This window comes from Perissodus microlepis, chromosome 12 (genome assembly GCF_051167445.1).
Source record: "Perissodus microlepis isolate ML-2025 ecotype Zambia chromosome 12, ASM5116744v1, whole genome shotgun sequence".
Classification (NCBI taxonomy): domain Eukaryota; kingdom Metazoa; phylum Chordata; class Actinopteri; order Cichliformes; family Cichlidae; genus Perissodus; species Perissodus microlepis.
In genome coordinates, this window is record NC_140472.1 from 29,927,491 (window position 1) to 29,951,199 (window position 23,709).

A 23,709-nucleotide genomic window follows, 5' to 3' on the forward strand; every position below is an offset into this window, starting at 1 on the left:
CCCTAGAAAAGACACGCCCCCTCCTCTTAAAGCTACAGGTTTATGCCGATGCTTTGCACATGCACGCAGGGTGTGTGTGAAACGAGCTGTGACAACTTCCGGTTTTGTTTTCAAAAATAAAAGCCATCAAATATTGTCATATTGTCGGATTTGAATGCACAACTAAAACAAAAGATCACAATAATTATAACTATTACTATTATTACAATTATTTACATTTTCTTCATAAGAGTGTAAACAAAACAATATCAGTATCATTTTAAATATAATTACTTGCTGCTTTCCCCCCTCCATCAACTACTCATGCTGAAATCTACCAAAGTTCTCTAATGACTCTGCCATAGCAGGCCTCATCAACGTTGAGGATGACCCAGAGTACAGACAGTGGCCTGGTGCCAGCAGAATCATCTACTGATCAATGTAGTGAAAACCAAGGAGCTGATGATGGGTTTCAGATCAACCACACCAACACTAGTGAACATCCAGGGAACTAGCATTGAGATAATGGACTCTTATAAGTACCTGGGTGTACCCCTACCTGAACAATAATCTGGACTGGTGTCACAACGCTGATACTCTTTACTGGAAAAGTCAGAGCAGACTACCTGCTGAGAAAACTGAGATCTCTTAGAGTGCAGGGTGTGCTCCTGAAGAGCTTTTTTTGACTCTTTGGTGGCATCATCCATCTTCTGTGGTGTTGTCTGTTGGAACAGCAACTTATCTACAGCTGGGAGGAAGTGGTTGGATAAGCTCATCAGGAAGGCCAGCTCTGTTCTAGGATGCCCCCTTGACCCAGTGCAGGTGGTAGGAGGCAGAAGAACTCTGGCCAAAATAAATCAATCTTGGGCAGTGTCTCCCACCCCATGTATGAATCTGTTGCAGAACTGGAGAGCTCCTTCAGTGACAGACTGCTGCATCCTAGCTGCACAAAGGAGCGTTATCACAGATCCTTCCTCCCAGCAGCTGTTAGACTTTGTATCCATCACTGATCCCAATGAACACAATAAGTTGTTTGCATCACTGCTGTTATTTGCACAGTTTTTCAATTTCCTGTAAATAGCCTCTCTTTGTTGTTTTTAAGCACTTTTCACAGCACTTTTTGTAAAAAAACTTTTTGTAAAAAAAGTAAAAAAAAAACAAAAACAAAACATCCTACTCAGCTGCACATTTCTTTGAGCCTGAGTATATTTTTAATAACTATACAGTATTTTTTTTCTTACGTTGTAAATTTGCCCTGTGCTTTCCATTTCTTGTTTTTTATTTTATATTCTTTACTTTTGTGAGAATCTGTATCTGCCTGTCACTTTGGTGCTGAAACATGTGAATTTCCCCAATTAGGGACAATAAAGGATATTTCTATTTCTGTAACATTGCCCAAAGGTCAATAAAGAAATGCTTGTTGAACCTGACCTCTGAGTAAAATTCTTGCGACCTTAATGGCCATAGACTACAGGTGAACTCACTGACTAGTTTCTTGATTGATCTTATCTTCATATTTTATTGATTTGATCTTATATGATAAAGTTTTCATTTATCAAATAATTGCAGCTGTTACTTTCATAAACAGAAAAAAGTCAGTCATAAACTCGCATTTCAGGATTAATCCAGTATGTAGAGAAGAATTACTCAAGATAAAGAGATGCAACTCTAATTAATGATGTTGCTCAGGGTGACATGGTTTTTATGACACTTACATAGCTAGGCTATGAAAAAAAAAAAGACTACAGTATGGTTTTGCATACTTTTGTTTTCCATCATTCTAATGTTGATTCTAAATATTACAAGAACCATATTTTGTGTAGGTCACCTATTATTTAAAAAAAAATTCCCAGATTAATGTATTAATTTATGTAACATCTTTACACATTGACTTTAAATTCTAATTGATTCTGCAAAATTGAAATGTACTTAATTTTCAAGTACAATCAGTGAGGCAGGCTTTTGTTTTTATTTATTTTTTTATCAAACGGTTGTTTTACATTCACTGTTGCAACTTAGCATGATCTCATTCATTAAGTCATTCATGTACATTTAATAGTACTATCATAAAACATTTTATTGTGGAAAAGAAAACAAACAAAAACCCCAATATGTGTTCTGTTACATCAATTAATGATCAAAACAGAGCAAACACACCTCACTTCACTCCACTAAATCAGAAGGTAAAAATTCCTCAATAACACCGTGACGCACAAACACTTTTTCTCTTGTGTTTTCCCCCCTTCACGTGTTTTATCTAAACCCCTGTAAATCTTGGTTTTTCATGTTCTTTATACTGAATGTGCTTGAAAATTGTACATCTACTTTTGACTTTGGCAATATCACAAACATGGAATCAGAAGTTTTACTTCAATGCTTTTAGTAACAACACAGATCATACAAAAGAAATGGAAACTACAATTAGTAAGACCAAAAAGTTAAGTAAAATTTGGTCATTGAATTATTTGCAGTCTCAGTCACTTTCTCATTGTAAAGGTGAACTCTTAGTTGGAATCATTATTCTTGACTCCATACTTTGCAACAAAGGCACTGAGGACAGACAGAAAGACACATGTTAGAAAATGATATACCGAAAATTACAATTGTAATAATAAACAAACAGGAAAGCAAACAACAAACATACAGCTCTTAAAATTCTTCAAGCTGGGCAGTATCATTTTATAATTTGATGCTCACACTGCTTAAGTCTCATATTACCATGGATGGCCAATAAATTACGATTTTTAAAAAAAATTATTATTATTATTACTGCAAACCTGTCATCTCCATCACTAACAACAATGGGGGAGGGGAGGCAGCATTATATAATTTACTGATTTTGTGGCAAACATTTAAAGAAAACATTCAAGGTTTATTTTAGCCCTACTTCAAAGAAATACAGATTTCAGATCCAGTACACAGACCACATTACACATTTCAGCAGAAAATTGTTGGGAGGCATCTATGATTAAAAGAGTTTTGTGATCTACGAGTCTCAACTTTGCTGAATATAACTGCAGGTAAAAATAATCAGCGAGGTATAAAGCCCTGACAAAATCATTGGGTTTTTAAGGCACCTGGGTGAAGCATTTCTTTCTTACCTGTATAATACACATTTACGTCCCATCCTTCTTTCCGCCAGGCAGAGTTTCTTGTCTCCTCTCGGGACTGGAGGCTCTCATAAGCTATGAAAAGACGGCAAAGAAAAAAAAATTCCAACGAAAAAAGCAAAGCAAAAAACCCCACCACACACACATATTACATCGCATTATGTGTGGATAAAATTTATAGTCACTGGCAACTTCATTAGTTACACCTTGCTAACACCAGGCCGAATCTCTTTTGCCATCAAAACTCAATTCTTAACTACACAGATTCAACCAGGTGCTGGAAACATTCCGATCCATTTTCACATAATAGGATCGCACTGTTACTGCAAATTCATCAGCTGCACATGCAGTACATGATGTGAATCTCCTGTTCTACCACATTTCAGGTACGAACATGTAGTTCGTGGGTCACATATGGGTCAATTTGATCATAAATGTCAGACCACAATTGAATGATAACGTAAAAAAAGCCACCCAAATATTTCTTCCCGTGTGTTTTGAATTTCAAGTATTAGTGCATTCTGTCGATCAGTGAATAAAACAGCCAAACATGTCATATGGAAAATATTTGCAATACAACAATATGTCTCAGTATTTCCTCATGCTATTGTCATTTTAAAGAAACACACTGACATAGCTCTTTGTCTGAATGCCCTTACTTCATTGAGATAATACAGGCTTCAAAAATTTGTGAAATTTATGATTCTAGCCCAGAGGCTTGATATTTTTAATATCATCTGAACCAGAGTTCAGATGATATTAAAAATATGGACAACCACTCTTAAAACACCTTTAATAATTTGATTGACTCGCAATATAATGCTTCCTGTTCCACGATGCAATCAAAAGTCCAAATGTTATGTCGAGTGTAAAATCATCCTTTGTTGATGTTTGACACACCCGGGCTTATGTTGGAACCGTCACACTGAACTTTAGTGATTCATTAGAATACAGAATGTATGCAGGAGCATTCAGTTAGCTGAAATTCAGCCAGACCAAACTTGTCAGACATTTTAACATACAGCAGTCAATCACCTCATCTTACTGGCATGTTCTAAGTGTAGAGTGCTTAATTACTCACCCCACAAGTGATGAACAACATAGAGTTGGCCAATCTGTGTGAAGAAACCGCCTACTGCCTCATTGTTTTCTTGTCTATGTTTGATTGCCCTCGCCCTGTTGCAAAACATTATCTTATTTAGTATAAAGATCACTGAAACACTTTTGATATTGTCACTTCCACTGAAAGAGATTCAGACAAATGACATATATTTAAATAAATTCAACGTATCTCACCAGCGATTGCCCCATTCAATCATGGTTCCTGGCTGAAGCACAAGTATAATATTAATTAGAATAGGTTTGAAACTAGATTATGACATTACCACCATCATATTTCCATAGAAATGAAAGACTGAAAGCACTATTTATCTATTATTCATAGCTACGTTTTTTGTTTTTTTAACCGATCAGAGAACTCTGGGTGTCACAAGCCTGCATGCAAGAAGAACTGGAGCATTGAGTAAACAGATTTTTATCATAGCTGTTTTTGAACTTCTCTCCACTTGTGACACTCTTCAATTCAGTGAGTCAGGTCTGAATAAGTGAGCTGAAATTACGCAGGAAACCTTGGAAGGGCAAAATTGTAGAATAGGCCAGAGGTGAAAAAAATATGACTACTTCAAACAGATGAGAATTGGATTACTTGTTCAAGACAAGCAGCTGAAAAACATGGAAAGAAAACATTGAGAATAAGAACTATGCTAGTTATGTAACAAATTTATAAAAACTGCACTGACAGTTATACAGGATTACCAAAGTTATATTATTACTGTTTGAACAGCACATGAACAGTACACTAGTACATCTAGATTTTGCTAAATGTGGACCCTGCCATGCACTTAAAAATAGTATACAACATGCAGATGTGTATATTTTTTGTAATTTTGCCTTTGTAAATCACCACAGGAGATTTCAAATCAAGTAATCAGGATATATCTAAAGAGCAGATGTCATGTTCTGCCAGGCCTTTCCTGCTGTCACCTTCATTTGCTTCTTGTTTCTGGGTCTCTCCGTCTTCAGTTCTATCTTCAGTAGATAAAAAGCATGCTTTAGCAGGCCTACATGCCCATATGCAAAATTGCCTCCACCATATTTGACAGACAACGTGGGATGATTTGGATGGTGAGCTGTGTCTTTCCTTTTCTCCAATTTTATCCTCCCATTATTTTGGGGTAAAATGGGAACAGGCCTCACCTGGTCATAAAACTGCTCGTCAATGAACTGTCCAATTACTTTTGAGCTTCTGAAATGGAAGACTACGTATAAAAATAAAATTGAAGAGGCTCACTTGCTTACTGAAGATAAAAGTGACGTTAGGGAAACCCAGAAACAGACTGCTTTGTTAGTTTTCCTACAAATCAAACAGTATTTATGTTGTATTGGTCACACATGTTCAAGCTATGCATTTTAAAAATGTGCAGCATAAATAGATACCTTAAGGTAATAGGTGCGCATTTCATAGAGGTTTGGTCCTTGTCTGGGAAGGGGTTCATTCCAGAAACTGAACTCCCGAAGAAGTTCATTTCGTCTTGAAAGCAACATTTTGGCCCTTTCCTTCCGAAACTCTAAGTACTCCTAAAAAGGGATAAAATGTTTGTTTATAACGCTAAAAAGTGAATATTAATATCATATCTTAAAAATCAAACAAACAAAAAACAGCACCTCTGAAATGCCTTTTCTCCACAGAAACAACACATTAACATTTAAAGAAAATTCTTACTTAAAAAAAAAAAACAAGCAAACAAAAAAAACCAACAAATTAAAACAACAAAATAAGCAATTTTCCCCTGGAAAATCAAAGGCCTTGTATGTATTGTATGCAATGTTGACTGAATAAGAGACGTTTAAAAAGGTCACAGCATGCCTTGTTAGCTCTCAACTTCTGCAGACAATCAGTCAAAGCTGGGTAGCCTCCTCTGTATCGCCACAGATGCACTGCAGATAAACAACAGCAGATGTCACTGTAGCACTGCATAAGGTCTGATGCCACCCACACAACTAAGAGATAAAGAACCTCCATCACCATGCAATTACTTTTTATAGTTACCGACTGCTTTTTATGTATACGATACACTGAAATTATCACGTTAATTTATCATATATGCAGAAGGTGAAGTGCTGGTTGTGAGTCATCAGGTAGCATCTGTGTGTCTGCAAAGCTCTGCAAAAAGTCAGCCACTGAAATTGTGTTTTATGGGAACTTGATACAGGAAAGAAAAATATGTCCAACAATCTACATGCAGCAGCAGTGATCAGTCAAAGGTGTCTTTTTGCATTTACTGCTTACCAGCCTGATCTTGTTCTCCATACCAGGTATTCCAGCTTCCAACTACATCACACGGGTAGTCCTGGTCCTCGTGAAGTCTTTTCTGCACTTCAGCCCTAAAGCCAGCAAAAAATTAATACAATAAAATACAAGTTAATGAAGGTGTATGCTGTTTGGAAATGCTCTCACTTTAGCTTAAAAACCAACTAGAAGCATAAAAATCCATCCAAGATATAAACTCAGCTGTATCTTCACTTCATTTTTTAAATACATTTATATCATGAAGCTCATCTGATTTTAACTTTGTTCAGACCATATCTTGATTAATTAGTCCAGCACACTGTCTATTGCACTACTGAAAGAAATCCAAAGAAAGTAAAGCACTGAAAACGTAACTTGACTGACAGAGATGCAGGAAATATTTCAAATGTATCAGTACATACTCCAGACTGTTGTATGCTTCTAGGCATTCTGGTTTGACGTCATGAACTGAAAAAGAAAAAAGGCAGAGAGAAACCTATCAGAAATGGATGCATTTAAAAAAATAAAAAATAAAAGCAACATTCAAATTCTTCAACAAAGTAATTTCACACTCCGATTCAGCAAAGACTTGATATACAAAACTGATTCACTTGCAATAGATTATAGGCAACGGCTGATAGAGTGTTCACATTGAAATCCCTGTGCGGTGTGATGTACGCAACACAAAAGATCAAAGCCCTGAGAGAATGATAGATTGCTGCTCGAGAGACAGAAACGGTTACCTCTGCAGACTAAAAGAAAACCAGACAAATTGTTCAGATGTCACTAAAGTTTACAGGCATGAGACATCATCTTATCTTAGAATTACTTGTTGCTGTCAGTGTTTTGTGTATGCATAAGCTGTTGCAGAGGATTCCCATTTTCATCTCTCATGTTGTTTTCAGTTTTCTCTGAGGTCATATGGCCTTCCATTTAAATAATTTATTTCACTTTTGAGACATATACAGGTTCCATGTCACAATAATGTGATGTAAGTGTATCGCAGGCACTTGTCTTTGGCCTTCTGTAACCCAACACTTAAAGAAACTAAACCCTTGCTTTTATGTAAGTAAAAAGGTGTAGGCCTACATTGAATCTTATACAAGTTGCTGGTCTCCTTCTTTGAAAGCAGGTTGGAGTGAGCATCTTTCCTGGCATCGACTTTGTGCACAAATAAGGATCGGAACCAGCCTTTGTCGCTGCTCTCTGAAAACCTCCTACACAGAAACAAGATGAAAGAAAGTTTCACAAAAGCTCGGAGCAAAAACATAAAAATCCAGAAGTTGTCAATATAAAAAAGAAAAACTTAAAAAGGAACATGGAGATGTGCATGACATATGGGCTAAAAGATAGTCATGCTAATATTCTTTGATATGAAAAATATGCATACTGTATGAGTGAGTGGGCTGAATGCCACAGCTTGTGTCTTCAACCATAAAACTTTTTTATTTCACCCACTCTGGAGTGAATAAAGGGGGAATATTATTCACTTTACAACTATTGGAACTATCCAAGAGGCTCCAAATGGTAATTGAATATTAACCTAGCCGTTTCTTGCCCCACATAGCAGAGAAGTAAAACTTCAATCCGTCATGTGTTACAGCTGTACTTTTAGAAGGTGTTCCAATGAAAAGAAGAGAAGTACAGGTGATATGAATTATTCCAAACAGTAAAACAGCAGTTTCATTACGAAAAGTGACAGTAAAATTGACAAACATACTTAAACTCAGCTACATTTGAAATTCAGGGACCTTTGTAATTCTTTATAAAACTCACAATTTTAATACAATGTCACATTAACCTCAAATCCTGGATTTGCCTCATACTGTATAGCTGGTGTATCCCCACTAATGGATTAGGAAGCCATATTATGTTTCAAGTTAGTACTTGCAAAGTCATCTGCTGAGTCTTTTGCTTTGTTTTGTCATTCTAAAGTCCTAAAACTTTCAAGGTCAGTGGGACGTTTCTTTTAATAACCCCATGGGCCAATGGCTTTAATTGGAAGCTATAATTAAAAATGCATTTCCCATGGCACCCTATCAACAATAACAAAGCATATAATAAGCCAAAGACTTGTTTTCTGAATAACATTTCAGTCAGTGACAGAGCAAATGCGTACTGGATGGAGGCACAAAAAAATATGGTAACCCGTTGACCCACTTTGTGTGGAACTGCACAACATTTTCATCCCTTGTTCCCCATCCCACATAGTGAGACAACATTTTCATTGGCTCTAAAATCAATACCGCAGGACAGATCATTTCTAAAATCTGGCTGTTACTGAATGGTTCTGATGAAAGGCCGTCATCATGGGTCTTGTGGAGGTGTGTTACCTAAGGTAGAAACTTGTTAGTAGCCACAAAGTTTTGGTGTATAAGGCTGAAAAATGGCCAAGAATAAAAAGAAATCCAATTATAATATTAAATGAAATATTTAAATCATATGCTAAAGATAAGTTGACCAATCCCACAAAACTACATGAGGTAAAACCATTGTGTTTGTGTGAGACAATGTGGGGCATGCCAGCAATGTTGGGGAAACTTAAACAATTTAAACATGCAATCAAGTGTGTAGGTTACCAGCTTAGCTTTTAGCATGTATACGCTGAATAAATTATATTTAAATGCAAACTTTCCTACTTCGTTCTAAGTAAATACAATAGAGGATTAAAGCTGAAGTTTGTTCTTACGTCTCATGCTTTATATACTCGTGTGTTCTCTTTTATTTCAATAGCTATTTAGCTGCTGTTCTATCTGGTAATGATCATTGGATTTCAATAGGGATGATATCCATAGGTTAGCTTAAGTTTTTGAGCAATATCTGACCATTTTAGCCAATTATGACACACAGACGCTGTGTCACAACACGCTATATTTTCCCTTGTTTAAAAAAAAAAAAAAAAATCCAAAATTGCATCCAGACAAAAACTGTATTTACCAGAATAAACTGTCACTTTATTTTCTTTGAGGTACTTTCCACCATATTTACCAAAATCAGCAAAGCTTAGGATTTCTCAGTGGAGCACTGGCTCAATATGTGGGACAATGGATTAAAAAGAAAAAGAAAAGAAAAGGGGAGAGCTGTGCTGTCCAACATAAACAGACATCTGATCATCCTACTCTCAGATGAGTAGGTGTCATACACAATATGCTATCGGCCCCATGTTCAGTTTGTTGGGACCCAGTTATCCTAGTGGTGGTTACGTAACCCTATAGAGGCAAAAAAGTTCAGACAGGACAAAGTTCAGAGGTCCTCCAAGTGATCAAACCATGTTTGAAAAACATAAACGTATCATAGGAACATAATGCAGAGATACAATATATCCATATGCAATATGCCTGAAAACATAAAAGATATTGAATTGCGAAAAATAATGTTTAACCGTTTGCCATTTGCTGCTTTAACAATTCATTTATTTAAATGGGTCCACATGTTTTCCTACATCTGCAAAAACTGGTTTACCTACTGGTTCCGTGCAGATTGACAGAAATAGCTTACCTGTACAGCAAATATCCTTTAGCCTGAACAGACCTAGTTGTCGCCATGTTCTTCTTTCCAGCAAAAAGTTTCTTTAACACGCAAACAACTTGTGCTGGTTAATGTTTACCTGTGTGTGTGTGTGTCTGTGATGTGACCGCTAGTCACGTTAAAGCTACTGAGTCAGCTAGCCACAGATTGAAAAACGCACGTGAAAGAGCGAGCCAGTGCACATGCACAATCGATCAGACACAATTAGTTGATCCTACGTCACACGCTACGTTTTTAATCCAAAAGGTCAGTGTTTTATCTAACATCCAGTAGATCAGCGTATGTTGTGCTTTAAGTGATATATGCGCTTAAATGAAGAACTAAACGCATACAATAAAACTATAGTCACTAGACAGCCTGAAGTTAATAATTATCGAGGTACTTATCTTCCCTGTATTTCAGGATTATTAAAAATGAAATATACATTACACCAGCCACTTTGTTTGGTACACCTTGACGGTATCACACAGTTGCTGCAGATTTATCGGCTGCACATGGGTAATGTGGACCTACTGATCCCCCAAGTCTCAAAAGTGCTCTGGATTGAGATGTGGTGATTGTAGAAGCATTTTGAGTACAGTGAAGTCACTGTCATGTTCAAGAAACCAGTTTGAGATTATATAAAGTTTGTAATATTTTACATTGTTCTGCTGGAAGCAGCCATCAGAAGATGAGTACACTGTGGTCATAAATTAGGATGACCAACCCTCTACTTTTTTTTGCACTTGTTGACTTGTAAAAGCCTATATGACATTTTTTATTTCACCATTCACATAACAGCACAGAGAAGGCATTGTTTAAATATGTTAAAGGTTTCTTTAAGCAAACAGTATTCTTAAAGTTCTTCGTGACTGGGCCAAGTGTCCTCTTTTTTGGAAATCAAAATATGGTCACCCTACATAAATGCATGAACATGGTCAGCAACAATAGCCTGTGTGGTTTTTGGGAGTCTTTACCACCTGCTGGTGCTCATTTGGAAATAAGGGGTCCAAATCTTCCACAACACTGCCACCAGCCTGAACCGTTGATATAAGGCAGGATTGCTTTCATGTTGCATATGCCACACTCTCAGATCAGACAATGTTTTTCTGATCTTTAGTTCAATTTTGGTGTTTAGTTTTGTGTTTTCAGGAGTGGCATCTGGTGAGGTCATCTGCTGCTGTAGTCCATAAGGTTTAACTTGTTATGCAATTCTTAGACGCTCCTCTGCATAGCTCAGTTTTATGGTTTTTTCCCCAAGAGAACTGATGCTCATGAGACGTTTTCTCTTTTTCCTGACCATTCTTTCTGAAATCTTTAGGTTATACCGGAAAGTTCCAGTGTAGTTTCTAAAAAAAAAAAAGAATTCAGACCAGTCTGTCTGGCACCAACAACCATACCACGTTCAAAAACACTTAAATCCCCATTCTTTTTCATCCTGTTGGTTGGTTTGATCCTCACCAGGTCATCTTGACCATGTCTACATAGCTAAGTGTTGCCATGTAGTTGGTGTATGCATTAAGAGCAACTGAACAGGTGCACCTAACAAACTGTAAAGAGGTTGAAACTCCTGTAGCAACTTGTTGTATGAAGAACAACTTTATTATTTATGGGTTTCTGTCTGTGACCCCCAACGAAAGCTTCAATCTCTAGACTATTGCTCCTCTCCATGTACTTTGGAAGGAGGTGAAGTTGTGCCAATAAGTGTTTATCACATCTGCAATAGTTCTACTGATTTCAAAATCATTTTATGTTGTATGGAAGAGATGCATGCAGCCAAATGATCAGAGGGTTTAATGCATTCTATGATACAGTACATATGTAACTAAAGTAGTAATAGTAATAAGTATTGATTATTTGTTAATGAAAAAATATGCAAATGTAGTCGTAAGATGACCCAAATCCCTACAAGCTATTAAAAAGCCCCAAAATAAACCAATTAGTTGTAAAATGTATTCAAATGCATATACATTACATATTACATACAGTGTTCTGGAATAAAATAACTTGGCTTAAGATCATTTAGTGGTGTGTGGGAGAGATACATGCATACAAATGACAGCTCACTGTATGTATCTAACACAGCTCGAGTTGTCCTGCCTCAGTAAACAGGTCTCTTATCTAATAGTGGACTGTTCTTTCAAAGCTGGTTTTTCTATTAGACTAGTCATGCAGTACTTAAATCCTTTTTGTGCAACCCACTTTCACTTCTTTTCATACACAATACAGTGCTCTCTGATCCTCTCCATCATTCTACCCACTGACATTATATAACATCAAATCAGATCATAGCTAAAAAGAATCATACTCAATACCTCTATTTTATGCCTATTTTGTATGACTTCATCAAATAAATTTGTTTTAAACACTACACACATGGTGTTTCTACTGGAAAATGAGCATCTGAATTGCCTTTATTTTCAATTGATTGGGTATTTAAGAAGTTTTATTTATTCACAGTGCATTTTATTCAGAAGGATATGCTCTCATGGCTCTTTAACAACAAAAAAAGACATCTTTTTAAAAGTTATATTTTTGCAGGCATGCATCCTTTGGTTTATCTGTTGATGAAAACGTCCATAGGGCTTTGACAAGATTTCTTCCATCTTTGCTGGCATAAAAGTACAGCAATTACAGTAACACTTTTCAAGCTTTTGCTTTGCTGAATGTGCCAAAGCGGCCCCCATGATTTACTCTAAGCGCAGGGAATATTTCTTTCACTGCTGTATACAAGTCTTCAAAATCCCGGCTTACTGTGATGTCCTAGAGAAAGTGATACACAGAGGAACTAGTGAATAAGAGAACACTTGGAAAAATGTCAAGTACCTAAGACGTGTGACTTACTGAAAAATCTAAAGTCTCCAAGGCTGAATCTGGGTTGTCCTGTACAGATTTAAGGATCCCATAGCATCCAGCATTCAGGATGGGGTTCCTACCAATCTGGTTACACACAGTACACAAGAAAAAACAGCAAAAATTGTTATGTTCTGGATAGGCAAGTGATGAAGAACCTTCCTATTATTGACTTTAAAAAAATATTTCTACCCTTCATATCATCATATCTCCTCAGTGAAGCTATGTACAAAAAATAGTTCATCATGTTTTCTCATTCTGGTGGAGATTTAAATGACAAAATCAGTACACTTCTCACATCTGTTCAGCGCCCATGAAGTTAGCCAATTAACTTAGCGTGGTTCTGCTCAGTAGCATCAAAGTCCAGCCAAGAGCACTTATGAAATTCAATAATTAACTAGTTGAATGCAATTTTTTTTTTGTAAAAATGATAATTAGCTGTTTATGTGGGTTCTGGGAAGGAACCAATAACTTCCTGGAGTCTTTGCTGTTATAACGCTTAATGCCAAGAAAGCTGTACTTGTAAGTCCCATAAAACTGGAAACTGTTTTTCCTTACGCTTTAGTTTTTCTACAGATTAGACAAACTACAACACGTCAGACAGTGTTAGGCAGACTGTGTAATCACAGAGCCACTATTTTTCAGTGTTTATGCTCCACTAAACTAACCAGCTGGTAGAGGTAGACATTCATTTATATCTATGGCATGTCCCCAAATGCCAGCTTATTCCTTTATTCCTGGGATGGTTTTGGGCTATTATTATTTAAATTCAAAATTTGCATTATGTAATTCTCCAGAGTCAATCTAAACAATATACAAGGAAAAATACAGCTGAAATAATAGAAGCAGATACAAATTCACCTTCTTAACACCACACACACACACACACGCACACGCACACACACCTCTTTTTAAATGATGACTAAAAGTTTGGAGTCAGTTCGCTCATGAGAAACCAGCATTTCAAATAATGAAGTCAGTATAGGTGCAAACACAATTCCAAACTGAAAATGTTAACAGAAACAAAATAAAACAGAAAGCAAAAAAATGTAATGAAATGTAAAAACGTCATAAACTCATATTTTACTCACAGTAGAAGATAGAAAACAATTCAAATGCTTAAACCAAGACATTTTACTATTTCATGAAGAATATTATGCCATTTTTAATTTAGCAACATGTCTCCAAAGAGGAGTAACAAAAGGCTACAAAAAGCTAACTAAAAAGAAACATCTGGAAAAACTGAGTACAGGTCAGGAAAATGATTAGGTATGAAAAGAGTATCTTAGAGCAGCACTGCCTTTAAAAACAGATAGGGTATCTATCAGAGAAACTGAACTAAGGAACACTTCCAGAATTCTGTGACCACAGTTTGCCGTGCCATCCACAAATGCAGGTTAAAGCTCTGTGATGCAAAGATATGTGAACATTATCCAGAAATGCCATCTTCTGTCAGCCAAAGCTAATTTAAAATGGACTGACGCAAAGTGGAAAACTTCTGTGGTTAGACAAGTCAAAATTTGAAACTCATTGTGGAAACCATGGGCCCTGCATCCTCCAGATTAAAGAGGAGAGGGACTGTCTGACTTATTATCAAAACTTAGTTTAAAATCCTGCATACCTCTGATGGTATGGGGGTATATCAATGCCTATGGAAATTGCAGCTCGTGCCTCTGGAAAGGAATCATCAAGACTGAAACAGATTTTATATATTGGGCAAAATATGCTGCCATCCAAACAACATCTTTTTTAAGAAGGTCTGAAAAAGACAATGCTAAAAACAATATACTGCAGCTATCAAAACAATTGCTTCTTAGAAAGAGAGTAAAAGTGCTTAAATGTCCTGCCTGCAGCACAGACTTTTCACTGCCTGAAAGCATTATAAGCTGAAAAAAACAAAAAATAAAAAACAATGACAAAGACCACCCAGGACTACTATTTCAGCTATATTCAGAATTGGGTTAGTGTGCTATCATATTAAAAGAAGCAACTGCTGCTATTGTTGCTTAGTCTGAGTTTCTCACAATGATTTTATTATTTTATTGTGAAGCTTTATGCTTTCACACAAAGTATAATTTGTTTCAGGAATATTTGGATGCTTCTCATATCAAAAAATTTTCAATTGATTAATCTTCAAGGATTGTTCATTAGTTTGCGTACATTTTAAAACTTGCATATGCTATGAAAAATTTCGAACACAGGAGCGCACAAGCAGTCAGTATCCGACTGGCAGAATTTAACCCAATTTAGCATGTTCTCTATAACTTTTTCAGTCAGCTGAGCTGAGCACCTGACAATTCAGCTTGAGCATTTACATTAAAATGAAGTACACTGATCCATTTATTTATCCTATTTTATCCACTGATGCCCCCCATTGCTCGTGAAGCTAGAACCAATCTCTTTTCAGCAGCTTACATTCAGGGATTTGATTGTCTTGTTTACTTTGAGGCCCATGGCGAGGTGGATTGCTCCTTCAGGGGGTATTCGGTTGTTACTGTGGCGAGAAACAAAAACAGAAAACAAGAGTGTGTGTTGGAGTGTGAGGGAAGCAATCATAAAGTGTTACTTTTTTAAAAGGCATTATTCATCCAAGTGAATTTGTAAAGCAAGCTCTGTTTTACTAAAAAAGTTAAGCAAACGGCAGAGGAAACTGGATTATTTGATTTCTTTCTTTAAGAAAAAGGGTAATCACCATTTAAGATCTATTAGAATCAGTCTGGAAGAGTAGTTTGAACTCGCCAGGAAGTTTATAAACAATGTCAAAGATAAGATTTTGAATTCTAATTTGTGAAAATGATCGTGGCTTGAGCTCTCAATTTCTACTCACTAATCTGATCATTCGATAGTAACACAACAAAGACACATACCTGATATTTAACTCTTCTAAAACATTGTTCTCTTTAAGAGCCTGTCCTAAAGCACTGGCTCCTTCTTTCCCAAAGCCATTAAATGACAGATCCAGTATTCTAAGAAAAACATTTTCCTGAAACACAGAAAAGAATGTATCAATACTTAAAGGGACAACTTGAACAAGTTCTCTAACAAGATTAAATCTCAACAAAAGAAATATCTTACTTTAAAAATGACAGTGAAGTATAGATTCTGAATTAAAAATCCCTGCCAGGGTGTGAATCAATCACACCTGCCAGTGATCAGGGTCCACTCAGCCATGTTGGTCAATAAGATAGGGAAAGGAAAACTACTGTATAGCTTCTCTTGCAGTGAGATGCTTGATGAATACCTGCCTGGGGGGCTGCTTCACAAAGCAGGATAAGGGAGTCAGCCAAGATATGAGATGTCGTCTGCAATTAGCAATTACCATATTATTAATCTTAATAGGTTTTGATGTCAGTGTAGCATCATTATGATGTTGTTATAATTCTTTTACCAGCTAAGTATCCCTGGTTTGGGAGTTTCCACTCCACTTAGCCAAAATTTCAGTCATTATCAATTCAGATAAATAGATTGCTTTATGTATAATATATTGCCAAAGGTGGGTGGCCAAAGGTACAGTTCACAAACGTTTTTTTGTACTTTCCTTTTATTGGATTCCCATTTTTCAGTTCAAGGCCATTTTAAAGAGGGACTTACTTTCACGTTTTTTGTTTTTTTTTACTGGTTTCATTGGTTACAAATGCAGATATGAGGAAGTTATATAAAGCCTTTCATAGCTTTAGGGAAAGTTGTGCAAAATCTGATGTAATGTGGATGTGGAGTTAGAAAATGGAGGGTTACTAGATTCAAGTATACATTTTTTGGTTATGCACATGAAGTTAAATATTTTTACTTGACTGGTAAATTATTTATGCCTAACAGCAGCTGTGATATTTTTAGGCACTTTCATTTGACATACCGCTATTTTAACTTAGGATAATTTGTTATTTGATGGCTTCAACTAATCAATGTACTTTAATCTTATTTTTCACTGTACCATTAGATCTTCTTTGTCTTGCATAAGGTCAGAAAGCTAATCTAGGCTTTACACATTCATGTCCAAGTGTATTACCCCAAGACCATTGGCCAGCATTGCTGCTCCTTTTTGTCGAATGCAATTCCATGCCAGGTTTAGCGATCTCAGCCCGGTGTTCTCAGACAGAGCATCTCCCAGGTGTTCCCCTTGTGAAAATAGAAAATGAACATAAGAATAATTCAGGGCAATCTGATAAAATAAATAGTTGCATTATTGCATTTTTAAAACAATGAAATGTACTCAGCCTCATATAAAGGCTTGTTTAGAAATAGTGAGTCTGTTTATTAATTATTCATGAATAATTATAATGTGTATCTAATGTAATATATTAGATACACATTATATAATATAATGTAATGTGTAAAAATGGTAACAAGATAGTTTAGACATGTTTATGAATTATTATACATAACAGAAAAACTTTTTTAAACTCTGCTCTTCAAAACACTGTATGATCTCCAGTATATTCCCTTAATGCTTTACTGAGTGACGACTATAGAGGTAACTATCCTGGACAAAAATATATACCCTTCATCATGTCACTGACATTTTCCATAAATATAAAAAACTGCATGACACTCGGTGGTTCATAATCACTCAAGATAATGTGCTCAGCTGGAAAAGCCATAATGCCATAGCATGAATGTCAGTGTGTTTGACTGCTACACTTTTGGTACATGCTAGAGTGCGCTTAAAACACATAAAAATGTACTTTGACATATCAGCAGAAGCAATGAGGAATACAGAATACAGCATGTGGGAATGAATCATAGCGATAAGATATGGTGGTGTCCCCTTTCCCTCATGTAGATTTATTTTCAATTATCTATATCAGATGCTCAGTGCTCTGGTCTGCCATTCTTCCACAAGGTGCCTGTCACAAAGCTCATCCGCATGATAATTGAAAGAGGTTTTAATGAAGGCGAAATGTGCTTGACCTTTGAATGCCACAATCTGCTGCTGCATGCTGTCTTATGACTGCTTGGAGATAAGGCTGCACCATTATGGCAAAATCTTTTATGACAGCAGAACCCCCTCTCCCACCCCCCTTCTGCTTACATGCTTACATACAGTATAGTCCTAATGTTAAATAAATCTGCACTCTTAACAGTAATAGTCACTTCACAGGCCTTTATTGTACATTAATTATAAATGGAAAAGAGAGCAAAAATAGCATATACAATGACTTCAGCAGCTATTGGCATATTGAAAATAATCATTCATAGTATCCGACCAATTTATGGGTGGGCTGATACAAAGGCCGATATTACTACTTGCTGATCTACAGATATCAGTATTTATAACGTGTGATTAAAAAAAAGTAAGTAAGTAGTGGGAGAAACATTCTTTAGCCATGTTATGAGTATTGGCATTACATAGTTTGTCCAACAGAGGGCACTCTAGACAAATAACTATAGATAACAAATGCTAGGAAATCTGTTTATGTTTTGTGTGTCTGAAAGAAAAACGAATACTGGCTAATATGTATATACAATTTTCTGTATTGTTATCTCTTGGCCTTAAAAATCCTATTTCAGTTTTGTTCTACTCATTTATGTACAGATAAAAAAGAAAAGTAAACACAGAATAACGTTGATTTTAGACAATAAAATCCTTAAATAAATTATTTTGCTACTCTTAAAAATATCTTCAAAAGATGGAAAGGGAAACTATTCACCAATGAGTGTATTTAAATAGTTGTGTGCCTTATATTTTCAATGGTTTTATCTACACTGCAAGTGAAATTACAGGACAATAATATAGGAAATTATAGTAGTCTACACTAATATTTCGGACTGTGCTCTCCAGTTTGCCCAGTTAACCCTTTAATCCTATCTGGATAACCAAAATTAAAACTAGCAGCTACACCTTAGGCCAACATTAGCAATGGATCTTGTCTGTGCCTTCTAATCTCTGCTGCTGGTTTCTCGTGGAAATCAGGAAATCAGAGGGCAGATTTTTTTTAAAGGCCCAAATTAAGATGAAAAGCAAAGAAAAAGAATTTACATCCTATTCCCCACACTGCCTTAATGTCTTTTGCGATTTATTGATGCAACATATAATTTCTGGGTCCTGAAGTTCAGTTATCTGGTGCTGTTAATGGAAAATATGTGAAAAACTGTATCTCTTGCACAAATCTTTAATATCATCTTAATAAAAACTGGAGTCATGGGTACTGTTTCAATCTTTGAAAGGCTACAGCCTTATAGAAACTATGAGACCTTTACAAAACTAATTACTTTGCTACCTGCACTCTCCCCCAGAGCATTGTAGCTGAGGTCGAGGTGCTGTAGTTTGGTGTTGGTGATCAGCGCTGGGCAGAGGTGTTCAGTGGACCGGTCTGTGAAATGGTTTCCTGACAGAATGAGGCTCACCAGGGTGCTGTTCTCTTTAAGCATACCAGCTATGGCTTTGGCTCCATAAACCTCTAGATTGTTATTGGACAGGTCCACCTCTGGGATTGACACACAAATTGAAATATCATGCAAGGTGAAAAGAGACCAATAAAAGTGGCAAGTAAACTAAACACAAGAAGGTTCCAAAAAGACCAAATAGCACTCTCAAAATGTTTTTGAGCATTTGGTAATTGTCATTATTACAGTACAGTATTTCACAAAAAAAGATGAATCATTTCCTCTGCTTTATTTTTTCTGTATTTCACATATTTCTCACATACTGTCTCTATTTTTGGAGTAAATTTCCTTTGGGAGGAGGTAGAGGAAAATTCAGTTTAAATGCGAAAGGTTTAGCTGGGGAGTGCATTTGATAAAGCTTTTGAATCTGAAAAATAAATCACTGTTTTTAGATACTGTCACTACTACAGCAATGTGTCTGAAATGACCTTCCTAGCTATTGCATGCTATTTAAGTTAATCAACTAATTTTAAAATTAAAAATTAATTAAGTTGGATTTTTTGATGGCTTATCACCATCTGAAAATGCATTTGGAAAGACAAATACTACTTAAAGTTATTTACACAAAAGTAACTGAGAAATAATGCATTCAGTATATAGTGACAATGTGCATTTCAACTGCAGCAAATCAACTGGACCAGCAATTTGGTTCAAGATTACAGGCATTCCTATCCCCCCCGAGACTGAATTATAACTACTTCTCCTGATCCCTAATATTTTATCTAGCACCAGCAGCAGCTGCAACATGCTTTGGCTTTTACTGAAACAGACTGGATAGACTGCTCTAATGATGAATCCCAATAAGCTAGTTTTCTTCAAGCACCACCTTTAGGTCAACATTTATGTCTCTCAGTAAAACATTTTGTAAGTGTGCACATTTACAGACATTCACGCCGACCTCCACCATTATCTTGTATTCAGTGATCCCTTCACTTTCTATAAGTCATCAGGTCAAATGTTCTGTTTAAACCAGTTTTATACTTACAATAATTCTGTCAGCCTCAACAGAAAAAGATTATCTTTATCATTCACATAAACATGATAGAGTGGTCAATGGAGCTTGATAGCCTCCTGATGATAACAGCATGGTATCACTGGCTTCAGTGTTTTTCAGTAAACATGACTCATTTACTTTTCATATCCATCTAAAGATTAATTGGGCTTGTTTTTTGTTTTAATCTTGTGAACACATGACTATTAAACCTCCAAACTATAGTACATCCATGTAGTCCTGCTCCCATTCAATCCAGGCCTGGAGAAGGTCCTTAGGAAGGTTGGGGTCATCCCAGTCAGTCCGTGAAGCCCACATCTGCTGAACGATAATCTTAGCTCTTGTGGTGTATGGCACAATGTAGCCAAGTCAGTCGTACTGACTCGCTAAAACCTTGTAGACTGTGCGCAGGGTCACTTGAGGATGGTCAACAGTGTGGAGCTTGTAGTACAGCCTGTCTGATGAGCAGTGCCAATGGAGCCCCAGTGCAGCTTCTTTCTGATCAGGTTTGCCATGTGTGATCCAGAGCTCAGCGCTGTCTGATCTAAGCTCTGGGGGCAGGTGGCTGATGATTGAGGGCTGGTTACTGGCCCATTGTCTTAACTCAAAACCTCCATCAGCCAGAAGCTTCTGTAGTTTCTCCACAAGTACTTTAGCTTCTACCTCTGTCGCCAAGCTCCGAAGGCAGTTGTCGACATAGAATGATTGCATCACAGTCTCACGGACGTCTTCCCCTGGGTTGCTGTGATCTAGCACGTGCTTTTGGAGGGCAAAGATAGCGCAGCAGGGGCTACATGTGGTGCCGAAAGGGAGTACTCTCCACTCGTAGACAGAAGGGGGGTCGTCACGTTTACAGTCCCGCCAGAGGAATCAGAGGAGTGGCTGGTCTTCTTTTAGTAGGCGGACCTGATGGAACATCCTACGGATGTCGCTGCTGAAGGCGACGGGGTGCTGTCGAAACCTCAAAAGCACTGCTAGGAGGGTTGGCCCCAAACTAGGTCCAGGGAGGAGATGGTCATTGAGACTCTGCCCCTGGAACTGGAATGAGCAATTGAACACAACTCGATTCTTGCCGTTATGCTGCACCATGTGGTGTGGGATATACCAGCTAGCAGGAGTGTTGTCAGCTCCAGGCTCAAGCTTGACAATAAAACCTTCACGTTGTAGTCTCTGAATCTCAGTTGTGTAGCAAAGGACCTTCTCTGATGACTTTAACAACCTCCGCTCTGTGCTGCGGAGCAGAGGGAGTACTGCCTCCTTTGGCGCAGACAGGGTAGGCATGTCAGGAGCTCGTAGGAGTGGTGTTGCATACCGTTGAACTCCCCCGATCTCTACCCTCTCTGTTTTAGTCTCGAGAAGCTTAATAGCGTCTTGGTCTTGTCGTGACCTGGTGCTGACTTTGGTACTGCGCCAGGCTAGCACATCCATTTGCCAAAGTCTTTCTACATCTCGCAGCAGGTCTACACCTGGGGACTGACAGGTGGTGAAGTAGCACTGCTGCTCTCTCAACTGCTGCACTACACCTTGAGTTGGCCCACGTAAAGTCCAGCCAAGGCGTGTCTTGATAGCTGCAGGCCCACCTGGGGGGCCGAGTCGGACTGGCTCCACTGGGGTGATCAAATGCGGGTGGTCTGATCCTATTAGCAACACTGGTTTAGCATTGTCAATTCTTGCAGCGCCAGACCCCTGAGATGATGATACTTCCGCTTAAGGGCATCCACTGGGTGAGTATGCTCTGCTAACCCAAGTGTCTTGGCTGTGAAAGCTCGGTTGATTTTGAAGGTCCGTCTCGGCTGGGAAGCAGGAGAAATGCTGAAGGAGACAGCCTCCCCTTGGAGGACATGGATATCTTGTCTCACGGTTCTCAGCGGTAATTCTTCAGGCTGCCCCTAACCCTAACTGCTGAAAAACGGTGCTGAGAAGGATGGTCCGCTCAGACCCGTCATCCAAGACAGCATAAGTCTCTAGGACTCGATCGCCATTCCTCAGTAAAACTTTGCTGATTTTTAATAGGACTTTACATCCTCCTAGTGGTTTGTCAATGTACAACACTTCCTCTCCCACTCATGTAGTACCTGAGCCTGTTGTTGCAGAAGAGGCCTGGGCGGCTTGCACATTTTTAGCGGACCTGTCATTGAGTTTGTGGAGGACAAGGAGATGTCGTTGGTTGCATGTCTTACAGCGCATCTTTAGATCGCATTCTGCAGCACGGTGGATCCTCCCACAGCGCCAGCACTGGTTGTTACTCTTGATCCAGTGCTGCCTTTGTGCTTTGTGTAGCTGTCTGAAATTTGAGCAGTTGTTTAAAGAGTGATCGACGCTGTTGCAATAAGGACAATACTTCTTCCCATTGTGTTTGGCTGCTGCCACTGTTGGAGCGGCACCAGATTCTTGGGGCTCAGTGTTCAAGAGTATTGTGTTTGACTTCCTCCTGTCCTCTCCCCTCGGAAACACTGCTCTCTTTGAGCTGAACCGTGCCGTGTCAACTTGCACCTGCAGCTCATATTCGAGCCAGTGTGAGAAGTCAGTCAGTGTAGGAATGGGGATGGTTTGAAGATGAATATATCGACGGAAGCTGATGCGGCTGTCCATACTCCTGGTTGAGGGCATCCATTGTGTTGGTATAAGGGTGCCTAGAATGGCTATAGGAGTCAGCAATAAGCAGGGCCTCCTCCAGCTTAAGATGGTCTACCAGTATTTGGAATTTAAACCGTTCTGTTGCGTCGGCTGGGAGGATATTTTCCAATGCGATCCTCAGCCTTGCAAACTCTTGTGGATTTGGGTGTACAAAATCTGGGATTGTAGGTGCTGGCCCCCTATAATAGCGCTCCTGACCCCCCACCGGGCTCGGCTGTCGGGATCTAGAGTACGAATAGTACTCCGAGTGCGCGGGTCTTGGAGGGGCCTGGTAATGCGACCCATACTCTCGATGGGGGCCATCCCAACCTCCAGTTGGCAGCTCTGCTGCATGCTGTTTTCTCTCTGACAAGGTGAAACCCTCAGGTGAGTAATCACAACTTCTTTGTCGAGAGTGCTGGGTGTCCAATACCGATGCTGCCATCCTCTCCGAGGGACGGGTAAGATGTCTGGAATAAAGAGCGTACCTTTCGGGAGAATGCCGGCGTGTTGCTGTATGTTCTAAAGGGTGCTGACAAGCTGAATCTGGCTGCCCAACAGATTCCCGCAGAGCCCCCTCATATGGCATTGTCATATCAAGTCCTGGGAGAACGTGTCCCTTAACTCCTTGGATTGAAGCTACATGCAGTTTCTTGCCACCATCAGACTCTGCTCCACTGTGATGGCCAGGACTGGCCTGCCGATCCAGCTTGGCAGACTGGTCCCTTCGCTCGAACTGTTGAGGAGGTCGTGTATCACATGCACTCTGCAACTGAGTAATAACACTGCTGAGGTGGTTGAGTTGCTCACGTAACTGCTCTCTCATTTGTAGCCTGGGGGTGAAGCTGGCCCATTCTCTGGTCACTTTTCTTAGCCAGCTCTGCATTCTACAGTCGCAACTGGTCCAATGCCTCCAGCAA

At 38.3% G+C, this 23,709-nt stretch overlaps 2 protein-coding genes across 2 annotated transcripts in view; both read right to left on the bottom strand.

The window, feature by feature from the left end:
- Window positions 1–1,929: 1,929 nt before the first annotated feature.
- On the bottom strand, window positions 1,930–10,167 carry nipsnap1 (nipsnap homolog 1 (C. elegans)). Its single transcript, XM_084947181.1, has 10 exons — window positions 9,937–10,167; window positions 7,528–7,655; window positions 6,861–6,906; window positions 6,439–6,533; window positions 6,016–6,086; window positions 5,586–5,726; window positions 4,386–4,417; window positions 4,171–4,265; window positions 3,081–3,164; window positions 1,930–2,529 (listed from the first exon to the last, which is right to left on the bottom strand). The coding sequence occupies exons 1-10, from the start codon at window positions 9,981–9,983 to the stop codon at window positions 2,465–2,467; spliced, it is 804 nt and encodes a 267-aa protein (XP_084803307.1). The 5' UTR covers window positions 9,984–10,167; the 3' UTR covers window positions 1,930–2,464.
- Window positions 10,168–11,377: 1,210 nt separating this feature from the next.
- lrrc74b (leucine rich repeat containing 74B) overlaps window positions 11,378–23,709 on the bottom strand; it is a 32,404-nt gene continuing 20,072 nt past the window's right edge. The window contains exons 5-10 of the mRNA XM_084945192.1: window positions 19,017–19,223; window positions 16,805–16,914; window positions 15,666–15,781; window positions 15,214–15,292; window positions 12,790–12,885; window positions 11,378–12,708 (exon numbers count right to left, since the gene is read on the bottom strand). Coding sequence (XP_084801318.1) covers window positions 12,592–12,708; window positions 12,790–12,885; window positions 15,214–15,292; window positions 15,666–15,781; window positions 16,805–16,914; window positions 19,017–19,223 — 725 coding nt within the window. The 3' untranslated portion in view covers window positions 11,378–12,591. The remainder of the gene's footprint in view (window positions 12,709–12,789; window positions 12,886–15,213; window positions 15,293–15,665; window positions 15,782–16,804; window positions 16,915–19,016; window positions 19,224–23,709) is intronic.